Source organism: Bison bison, unplaced genomic scaffold (genome assembly GCF_000754665.1).
Source record: "Bison bison bison isolate TAMUID 2011002044 unplaced genomic scaffold, Bison_UMD1.0 scf7180017864213, whole genome shotgun sequence".
Classification (NCBI taxonomy): domain Eukaryota; kingdom Metazoa; phylum Chordata; class Mammalia; order Artiodactyla; family Bovidae; genus Bison; species Bison bison.
This window is the reverse complement of record NW_011494785.1, coordinates 5,164,043-5,174,995: the sequence shown is the minus strand read 5'-3', so window position 1 is coordinate 5,174,995 and position 10,953 is coordinate 5,164,043. Positions and strand designations below refer to the sequence as shown.

Genomic DNA, 10,953 nt, shown 5'->3' with positions numbered 1-10,953 from the left:
TAGGGAAATGTATAATGAGGTACCATTTCATACCCACAAGGATGACTATAATAAAAAGGACAATAGCAAGTTCTGGTGGAAAGATTGGTGTAGAAATTGGAACCCTCATACACTGCTGATGGGAATGTAAAATGGAGCAGTCAATTTGGAAAACAGTTTGACAGTTCTTTAGAAGTTAAACAGAACTACTATATGACTCAGCAATTCTACTGAAGTATATCCTTGAGAGAAATGGAAATGTATATCTACACAAAACTTGTACATAAATGGTCATAGCAACATTATGCATAATAGCCAAAAAGAATTAACAATCCAAATGTCCATCAACCGAGGAATAGATAAAATGTTGCTTGTCTACACAATGAGGTATTACTTGGCAATAAAAGAAAATGAAATACTGAAAAAAAAAAGAAAAGAAAACAATTATTCTGAGGGACTTCCTTGGTGGTCCAGTGGTTAAGTCCTAATGCATGACGCCTGGGTTCCATGCCTGGTCAGGGAACTAGACCCCACGTGGTGCATGGTGTGGCCAAAAAATAAATAAATAATGCATGTTGTCGTTCAGTCGCTCAGTCGTGTCCAAGTCTTTTTGACCCCATGGACGACAGCACACCAGGCTTCCCTCTCCTCTACTATCTCCCGGAGTTTGCTGAAGTAATGCACACTCCCACTGAAAAATAATTCGGGCAGTAATCCTCCTGATTACAGGATAAAAATGACTATGAAATTTTTTTGTTACAAATATTAACATTTACTAAAAATGCCTGGCTACAGGGAGAAAAAGATGACTTTGGCACCTGTGGATTTCAAGTTGTCCTCAGAGGTAAGAAATGACATCAGACAGCATCTTCCCAACAGTAAGGCACCCTGAAAATGCAGAAACTTTTTGCATATAATTGAGTTTCCTGCTGAACAGTTTCCACAAAGTGGTAGAGAGGTCTGCTCAGTTCTGCTCTGCTCTGGCCTCTGGGAAGCCCCTCCTTATACCTGAGGACAGGTGTGACCATCCTTCTAGCAGCCACACCTGTCTCTTCCTCCTCACCCCTCATCCATCTGACACCGCAAGCGTAAGTTCCATGATTTAGGGGTTAAATTTCGGCAGGATTAAAAATCCCACCATCGACCCTAGAACATTTTTTTTCAATCACGGTTTAAGAGATTTTGTGATATAGTCCTTCCTTCCAGGCCAGTGAGCAATCATTAGTTTGGGCTTTGTTCTTTTAGTAGTATAAGTAAAATATTAACTTATAACAAACGTAGTCTCATACCCAAATGTCAATATTTTAGAGGCCAATTACAATTGAATAATTCATTTTTCAATTAGGTGCTGTGACCTCTCTCCCTTAAAATGATGCCTCACGAGGGCATCTGCCATAAGTGGGGCTGCGCCGTATACAGCAGGCACCCAGTAAGGATTTTTGGTGAATGAATTCCCATCACCCCAAGAATGGTCCTAGACTGGGCTCTGGGAAGCTGTGTTTACATGTCAAAGCTGTACCTTCTGTGTGGAGTCCTGGCTCCTCTTCTGACTTGGAATCTTGCTCCTCCCACCATCAGTCTAGCAGACTCCCCACAGGCTTCAGGTTTCACTCAAGAGCAGTTTCTCCAGGAAAACCTCTTCTATCGGTTTTCCACCCCAGTTCACACACATCACTGCTTTCAGGGCCTTTGTTAATCATCTTAGAATCTCAGATGCCTATGTTCAGCCCCTCACTGCCCCTTCTGCCCAGGGGCAACTAGGAGCAAGGCTCCTAAGAAGCCAGGATCAAGGTTATCAGACCAACAAATTACGGGAAGGCACTTTATCACAATGAGCTCTTCCTACGTGCACACCGTGGGACCTGCTGACCCAGCACCAAGCCTATGGGATGGGCAGCCCACAGTGAGGGCCAGCGCCCAGCAGACAGGCGCCCACAGCTGCCGGGGTCCCTAGGAATCCCATGGGGGCACTCCAGACCCCAGCTGCAGGGACCCACAGAGTCCCCCACCCTCCCAACGGCCTGACAGCAGGCTCAACCCTTGGCACGTCCAAGGGCACCACAGTCCCAAGAAACGACGCGACCTGTTCAGAAATTCCTTTGAAGGATCCAAGGGTTTGGATTTTATATTCAAGAAAGGCTTTCCTCAAATATATTTAAATTCAAAGGAGCTGGGTGCAGGAAAGGCTTCCATCACATACAGTGTGAGTGTACATAGGGAGCGTTTTCCCCCCGAACGAACGCAGGTGGATAAAAATGGGGCAAGGGGTGTCACACGCTTAGACTTCAAAGCTTCGGCCGCTGGCAAGTGGGCAGCAGGCAGTGCCCGTCTCTGAAACTGTGGGGAGGAGGAGCCCCCGCACTCAGGGCTCTGTCCAGGAGCACTCACCACCACTGGAGATGCCTGGTCCCCAGGGCAGCCACCCAGCCGCCCTGGCCTCCCTGCACGGCCCAGCCTCTCTTCCAAGGGCCTAGTCCTCAGGACAAGCTTCCTACACTGCAGGTGTTTCTAAACCTGCACCATTTGTGATGGAGAGGTGGGGTGGCACCCTCTGCCTGGTCCAGGGAACCCCTGCCTGATGAACACACAAGGTAGCTGTCTCTTGACGGTTGAGGACACGTGCCTGCATCCACACCCTGATGCTTGCGTTTCCAGGGCAGACCATGTCCCTTCTCTGAGAGCCAGTGTCCTTATCTGTGAAATGGGATGACAGGAGGCCTCACAGAGTCACTGCAATGCCCTAATCACCCTGACCCACACAACACTTCGGTGTCTGCACGTGGAACAAAGACATTACCACTGAGTTAAAGATGCCACGTCCTATGACAGTCATCTGTGCAACCCTGCTTACCCCAGCATTTACCATTTTTATTTTGCAACAGAACCTAGTTGATTTTTTAAAACACCAGTTAATGCTGCCACAGGCGGGGCGAGGTGTTGGGACGGGCGCTTTATCTCCGAGGATTCTTCCCACCCCCTCCTATCCTCACAGTCATGCACGTTCAGGGGAACAGGGGCCACCACCCCCACACATGAGTCCACGTGACACTTGGCCCCCTCTCGCCAGTCACTTTGCTTCTCTGAACTAAAAGGACGCCATCTGGCAGGCTCCGTCCACTCCCCGTCCACTCACTCAACAAATATTTATCAAGAGCCTGGCGGGTGCCAGTCCCTGCCCAAGGCACTGGGGACAGAGCAGCTTCCTGGGATGAATTCTCCACCCTGAAGTAAACAAGTAAACAGACGTGACCATTTACTGTAGTGGGGATTAGAAGCAGTGTTTGCAGAGCACTGGCGCCTGCTGGTCACTTGCAAAAGGGAATTGTTATGACTAAGCAGGTCTCCCGGCCCCACCTGCCGGAAGAGACACAAACAGAAAGGTTCGGTGACTGAGGGGAGCACCCCCCTGCCCCTCACCTGGGTCAGTCCCTCTCTCCCCTGGTCAGCGCTGCAGGCCTGACTCCAGAATGGCTCATAGGCTGTAGCTGCACCGGGTCCCACCCAGACCAGCTCAGCAGACCCCAGGGCAGGGCTGGGGTTGGGGGGTGGGTTGCCTCAGCGAAGCGTCTCCCCGAGGCCCTTGTTAGGAGCTGGGCTGAGCCCCGAGCCACCCTGTCTACACCCCCACCTTGAGCACCCACAGACAAGACCAGCTGCGATGCGGGCCACCTGCCATCACCTGTCCGTGGGTTTCCCACACCTGGGGACCACACGCCAACCCCGACTCTCATCTACCGGATGCATGCAAGCCCCACAGAAACGTCTCGCCTTCTAGTAGACCTGACGGTGCAAGAAGGCTCAGCTTACTGCAGGAGGACCAGGGCCTGAGCCCACATCTCTGCTTGCTTCCCAAACACACCCAAAACACCCTGACGCATCCTAAATACAGGCCATGGGGTATCCTCAGCCCAGTGCAGCCTGGAAGGGGACCCCACAGGCTCGGGCAAGACCTGGCTCCCGAGCTGACCAGCAAGGACTGGGGTTGTTCCAAACATGGTCCCTGCAGGGTGAGTTGTGGTGGGGGGCTGTCCCTCAGGGACCCTTCTTTAGCCCTGAGGCCTCTCTGCCTCTCTCCCTGTGTGATGAGACCCGCGAGTGGGCAGCCCAGATATCCTCTGTGGGTGAGGGTTCCAGAAACCAAGAGCCTGTGTGTCTCGTTGCCCACAAAAGCTCTCCCAAAGGGCCCTGTGGGACCTGCATCCAGGACCAGACAGAGGGCCCCAGGCTCGGGCTGTGAGCTCTCCAACCAGCACACACAGCCTCTGCTGGCACCTTAATGGCCCCCAGGCCTGAGCTCACCATCCTTACAGCCAGTCGGGGCCGCCCCATCTCACAGCATAAATGGGAAACTGGAAAGGCCCGCCTTCTCCCCGACACTTGGGCCCTTCTGCTGAGCCCATTCCCCCCGCCCCAGCCCCCATGTTTCCTCCTCTGGCCTCTCCTCTGCCCCTCGCCCCTCTGGAACTACCTGGTTCTGGCTTCAGAAAGCCCAACACAGCCCTGTTGTCTGCACAAGGTCAGTCGCCAAATATATTCTCTTAATATTCCAACCCAATCCAAGTCTGAGCTGACTTTAGGGTCTGTTGGGAGCTGGGAGTTTTCCACACGCGATGAGTCCACCCTGCCAGCAACAGAGCTCAGGAGACCTCGTCCAATTTACCTGTAGGGCAGCGGCCACCGGCGAGGGCATGGGGGGGTTCACACACTATTTCTACAAGATGCTCTGCGTGGCAGGTCACACTGCCAGCAACAAGGCTGTGAATAATGCGGAAAGAAGCGCCATGTCACGGGCCTGTTCACATTTCCTTCTGCTCCACTAGCACCAGGAAAAGATAACAAAGAGGACGGATTTGGGTGCAACGGTGTATGTTAGATGGAGCATAAAACAAACAGGCTTTTACTTAAATAATAAGGAAAAGATCTTTAAAAATAATTCCACACTGAAACACTTTTCATCTCCTGGAAAGAGAAAAAAAAGCAAAGTGCTAGGAAAATAAACCAGGGTTGTATCAAGCAGGTTGCAGGGGGAAGGAGCTGGGCAGAAGGAAGGAAGGAAGTCGAGAGCAGGAGGGCAGCTGTGGGCCCGCAGGTGTCAGGGGGACCCCCTCCTTCTGGACAGTGAGGGGCTTTGCTAAGTGAGTTATTCTTGGACCCGACAGAGGACACATCTCTGGGCAGCTGACTTGTCTCTTTCTGTCTGGACCCTATAGAGAGCCATGGGGAGAGGGCAAGCTGACAGGGCCCCACTTGCAAGAGGGCAAACATTTGGGTCGCTTTTCCCAAAAAGCAGCCGGTGATGCCCAGCAGCAGGGGTGCCAGGCGGGCGAGTTAAACGCATGGACTCTGAGCCCTGCGGGCTCACACTGTAGCTGCTCCCCGCCCCGCCCGAGGGGATCCACAGGCTTCGAGGCGCCAGGCCCTCTGCTGTACGTGCAGTATCGCCTCTGTCTCTGAGTGGGACTCTGCAACTGCAGTTTCTCATTCTAAAAAAGCCATGCGAGTCATGGGAGGTTGTCAAGCTTCCTTTCAGGGGCCCTTCAGTGATTTGGGGGCCACATTCTGGAGGGACAAGGGGACAGCTTTGGTCCTCAAAGCTCCACAAAGAGCCGCACGCACCCCTGCTTCAGGGTTCCAGAGGCTATAGACATGACCCAAGGCCCCTGCTCCGCCCGGCGCCCCAACCCACTCTCCGCACTGTCGGCCTAGAGCTGCCAGCCAGGTGAGTGTGAACCAGCCCCCGCCATCTCCTATGGGTTTAAATCTCTCTTTCTCGAGCCTGGAAGACTCGGCTCTTGCCATCTCCCTCGACTTTCAGGCGGAACCTCCCTGGTGGCCCCGCGGCGCCTCCTGTCCACCTGCCCCAGCCCTCCCCTGCACCTGCCACAGATGTTCAGAGCCGGGCCTGGGGCTCCTTCAGCCCTCCCTGCCTCGCCCAGCAGGAAGTGTGCCTGGAGTCCCGCCTGACACCTGCCCTCTGCAGTCTCCTCCTGCTCCGTCCACGGGCTCCTCGGTCACTGGCCCTCATCCCGGCCCCTTAAAGCTGACCTCCCGGCTGAAGGCATCTCTTGCCCGCCCCTCACCCAATGAGAGGAATTTTCAAAATGTGTGTCTGTGTAGGTGTGTGTTTCTGTGTGTCTGTGTACATGTACATGTGTCCGTGTACATGTGTGACTGTGTATACATGTGTGACTGTGTGTCTGTGTACATGTATGTGTGCCTGTGTGTATATGCATGCATCTGTGTATATGTCTATGTATGTATCTGTTTGACTGTGTGTGTACATGTATGCGTGTCTGTGTCTCTATATGTGTGATTATGAGTATCTGTGTATAGTGTGACTGTGTGTATATGTGCTTGTGTCTGTGTATATGATGTAGATGTGTGGCTGTGTGTGTACATGTATGTGTGTAGATGTGTGTCTGTGTGTGTGTGTCTGTGTACATGTATGTGTGTCTGTGTCTGATATATGTGTGACTGTGTGTACCTGTGTATATGTGTGTGTGTCTCTGTATATATATTTAGGCTGGAGGAAACTCTCCATCATCCGGGCACATTCCCCTACTTTACAGTCACTGCCCAACCCAGGGCTTTAGAGAGGCAGCAACTGCCTTAGCAACTAGAACCCCCTCTCAGCTCCCACATTCTCTGGTGTACCCCAATTCCTAGTATAAGGTCCCCCAAGTCCTGGCTGCCCCCAACGCCTCCCCTCCACCACATGGGCTCACCCTCATGGGGGAAGACGGAAGACGGACCAGTGGTGCAGCCTGGACTAGCTTGGGCTTGCAGGGGTCACCCTTTACTCACAGCAGTTTTACTGAGGTACAACTTACAACCAGGAAATCTGCCCATTGTGAGGGTACAACTTACATACAGTTGTATGACCATCACCACTGCCTAGTTTCAGAGCTTGTCCATCACCCTGTGGAGTGATTTTAAAACCATGGTCCCTCTGCTCCAGCTCGGAGGACATCCTAGGACCGCTTGCTCTCCAGCCCAGCGTGAGGAGGGGCCAGCAGCACTCAGCCACCCAGAGCACCCACCTGTACACTCCCCACCCTCATGGACTCTGGGTGAGGGGCCATCCCTGGGACCTAAGATGACAGCAACCTCCTCTGAGCCTCGGTCCAGAGTCGACCCAAAGCGTCACTGGCTGCCAAACAGGCCTCAGAGTCTTTTTCTAAGTTGCAGATTAACTGAGAGGCTGTAGAGTTTCACGGAGGGTGGGGTTTGGGGGATGCGGTTATGTGATATGACACTGGGAGAAGAAGTGGCACCAAGGAAGGCCCTGCTTTTTCCGGGGGCCTCTGGAACACCCCTGGTGTGTTTCTTTTGACACAGCAAAGAGCTCCTGCCTGCTGACACAAGGTCGCACCTCGTCAGGCCACGTGGACTTGGGCTCTGCTTGCCATGTCATCACTCAGCTCGCCAGCCAGCTCTGGAGCCTGACCCCACGCACAGCCCAGGCTCCCTGAGACAACCAGGCAAAGGCTGCAAAGTCCAAACAGGCATCAGACACACTAGCTGCAGGGGCCCAAGAAAATGTCAAAGACTAAAAAGCACAAGAATTGATTACCCCGTGATATCAAGAGAGGCTGGCGACAGGAGAAGGAGGCCCTGGTACTCTCCTGTTTCTTCCAGAAACAACCACCAACTGTCCCCTGTCACTAATTACAGGAAGCTGCCAACGACCCAGGAGATGCACTTTGTGGGGTCACGTGAGAAGCTCTGGAGTCCTGGCAGGAGAGGGGAGAGGCAGGACTTCCCCCCCGAGCCGGCGGGCGGCCCAGGATCCCGGGGCGCCTGGTCGGGCCAGCTGCATTCCACAGCCCCCTCTGTGCCCAGACGGCTTTGTGATGACTTCAGGCTCAGCGCAAAGTAAACACTCTCCACGCTTTTTCCATGGACACGTTCTAACCCCAAACTGCCAGCACTGGCCTCCCGACCATCCAGATGGAAAGCCGCCTTTCCCAAGAACATAAAACCTTCTTAACTAAATAGTCCATCTTGGCTGCAAAAGCAAACTTTCCTACAAGCTTCCTAGAAATTACTTCTCGAGCACTGAGCCTACGAATCACCTGAGCAAAGCCCCCTCAGTGGAATGACGGCCCGGGGAGCAAACGCGACGGAGGATCCAGAAGGCACACTCACTCCAGCAGACACCTGCCCTTCCGGGATGCGGGTGGAAAGAGCACCCACGGGCCACTGCCCAGAACTCACACTCGCGTGCATCCTGCTCCCAACTGCCTGACCGCAACAGTCTTTCTCACAACAGGCCGAGATAAGACAGGTGCTGATGTGAATAAAGAGGCCTTGACATCCAAGCTCGGCTGGCTTTTGTAACATCAAGCATGTTCCAGCTCGAATCCACGTGGTCCAAGCTTAGCCCCCACTGCCATTGTGCAGAGGCAGGCACACGGCGGTGCACTTACCAGGTTGGAATTCGTGGCGTTGGAGTCGTCCTCTGGGAAGGGAATATAGATCGCTAAGGCCACACAATTGGCAAAAATAGTCAGTAAAATAATGATTTCAAATGGCCTGGGGAGAGGGAGTTAAGGAATTAATGCCACGGGAAGCACCAGTGAAACACACACACACACACACACACATATATATATATATTTAAATGAATCGGAGATCCATAAGAATTTTGTTTAAACAATACATTCCAAGCCCCTTGTGTTCTGAAAAGAAACATATGCCTTTTTAAGTGCTTCTAATGGGGCCCCGCCAAAATTTTTCCTAATATGTCAAAAGCAGTGGAGGCCAGTCGCGTGCCAGAGTAAACACAGATTTCTAAAACTTTTTTCCCTTCTTTTATTTATTTAGATTGCACTGGACTTCATTTTCTCTCATGTGTGCCGGGACTCGCCCCCGCCCACCCCTTCCTGGGCCGCCCTGCCCGCGGGCTTGCCCGCCTGCACTGGGGGCCCGTCGAGGCTTGGCTTGAAACAGGCAGACCCTGGGGGGCTCAAGGCAGAGACTTGACTTTGACTCTCCAGCGAAATTTGGAGATAATACTTTCAATCTTTTAAGTTGAAGTTCAGAGTCTCTTTTTTTTTCTTCCTCCTTATTCTCTGACAGCTTCCAGAGAGCCTGAAGGTGGCCAGGGGCTCTGGACCCCAGCAGCAGGGCAGCATGAGCTGTGCGGGTTGGGGGCAGCAGCTGGGTGCAGGGGTCTCTTCCATCTACTCAGGTCCTGCTTTCGGGGGTGGGGGTGGGGCGGCCTGTGTCCCAGGGTCTCCTGACTTGCTGCGGGTTGTGCTGGGGTTTGGAGGGCGTGGGGATAAGCCAAGCTTCACTCCCCAACCTCAAGGAGGTCCCTGTGCCTGGATCTCTGCATCAAAATATCAGGCAGATGCAAAAATGAGCAATTGTGACCATACACCTTCTGCCCTGCACCCTTGATGGAAGGCCATGGGGTGGGAAGTGGGGGCACTTCAGAGGAAGGGCCCAGCTCATGCTCTTCCAGCCCCATCTTCCCTCCTCCCCAGTACAGCCACGTTTCCAGCCCAGTCTTTGGAGCCTCACCAGGGGAGGATGAGAAAGAAGGCAGCCATTCCTGGAGGCAGGGGCCGCCTCCATCTCCAGGGAAGCCTGGGCTCGCAGAGCTCGCAAGTCCTGAAGCAGACAGAGGCCTTGGAGATGGCCTGGTCCAAACCCCTGAGGCCCAGGGAGCCAGAGAAACTCCCAAGACCCACAGCAGGCATTGACCTGCCAGGCCAGAACCCAGACCCCTGCCCGCAGAGTCCACTGTCCACTCCTTTGCCATTGGACATCCCAGGATCTGAGTTCTCAGGGCAGCTTGGGGCCTGGAAGGAATTGATGATCCTCCAGTTCAGAGCCCCCTGGACACTGTGCTGCCTACGGGTGGGTCCCTCAGCCCTGAGGGCGGAGCTGGTCATTCGCTCACCCAGCATGCCCCCTAAACACGGTCAGTCTTTGTGTCACCTTGCCATTGAGAAGACCTGCAGCGGGTGCCCAGCCTCCCCACTGGACAGGCAGAAAATAAAGCAGCGTCTCCCAGGGCCGAGCTGGCAAATAGCAGAGTCAGGTCTGAACCAGAGCTCCTGACTCATCTTTTCCGTCGTCTTGCTGCCTTTGAGCTGGCCAGGGATGCGTGGGGAGTTGGGATGCTGGTGGGAGGAAGGCTGGGCGCTGATGCTGACCGAAGGCTTGCTCCCTCAGGCCCTGCTCTGACCGCCTTGCTCAAACCGCAGAGTGGTGGGCAGTTGTCACCCCATTCCTACATGGGGGAAGTGAGACACAGAAGGTGACAGGATGCGTCAACTTGCCCAGAGTCACCTCGCTGGGGTAGGATGGGCTCGGACCAGAAAGTCTGGCTCTGAAGTCTGAATTTGTCAGGAGTCTTCTGCACTGATCCACTCTGAAATCATCCCAAGCAACTGTCGTTGCTAAAGTTTTGTGGGAACTTTTTTGGTGGACCATTTTTCAAGTCTTTACTGAATTGGTTGCACACTGCTTCTACTTTATGGTGTTGTGTCTTTCTCGCTGGGAGGCACGTGGGATCTTAGTTCCCTGACCAAGGATCGAACCCACACCACCTGTGTCAGAAGGTGAAGTCTTAACCACTGGACAGCCAGGGAAGTCCCACCCTAAGTGTTTTTAGGAGATCGGCTCTTTCAGGCCCCCTCCCATATGGCCTCCTCCCTCTCGCCCTGTCCCCACTCAGCCCAGGCTGGGCATCTTTGTCCCCATCATCTGCCCTGGGGCTCCCCTCTGCAACCAGGACAAGAGCCAGGCCTCACATATCAACCTATCCCCTCCCCACAGGTGAGTGACAGCTGAGTCCAGGTGTCTCCTGCTCTGATGCCCACTGTGAGGTGGGAATTTAGGCTCAGGTCAGGTCCCCTTGGGACCCCACTGAACTGTTGGCCTCCTCCTGACCTCCTGCAAACCGCTCCCCCCGCCCCGCCCCCCCACCAGTGCCTTTCTCCTAAACTCTGGACTCATGGA

At 53.8% G+C, this 10,953-nt stretch overlaps 1 protein-coding gene across 1 annotated transcript in view; it reads right to left on the bottom strand.

Annotated features, from left to right (window-relative positions):
• CACNA1C (calcium channel, voltage-dependent, L type, alpha 1C subunit) overlaps positions 1 to 10,953 on the bottom strand; it is a 396,219-nt gene that overhangs the window by 335,496 nt on the left and 49,770 nt on the right. Inside the window, exon 3 of the mRNA XM_010845218.1 lies at positions 8,409 to 8,514. Coding sequence (XP_010843520.1) covers positions 8,409 to 8,514 — 106 coding nt within the window. The remainder of the gene's footprint in view (positions 1 to 8,408; positions 8,515 to 10,953) is intronic.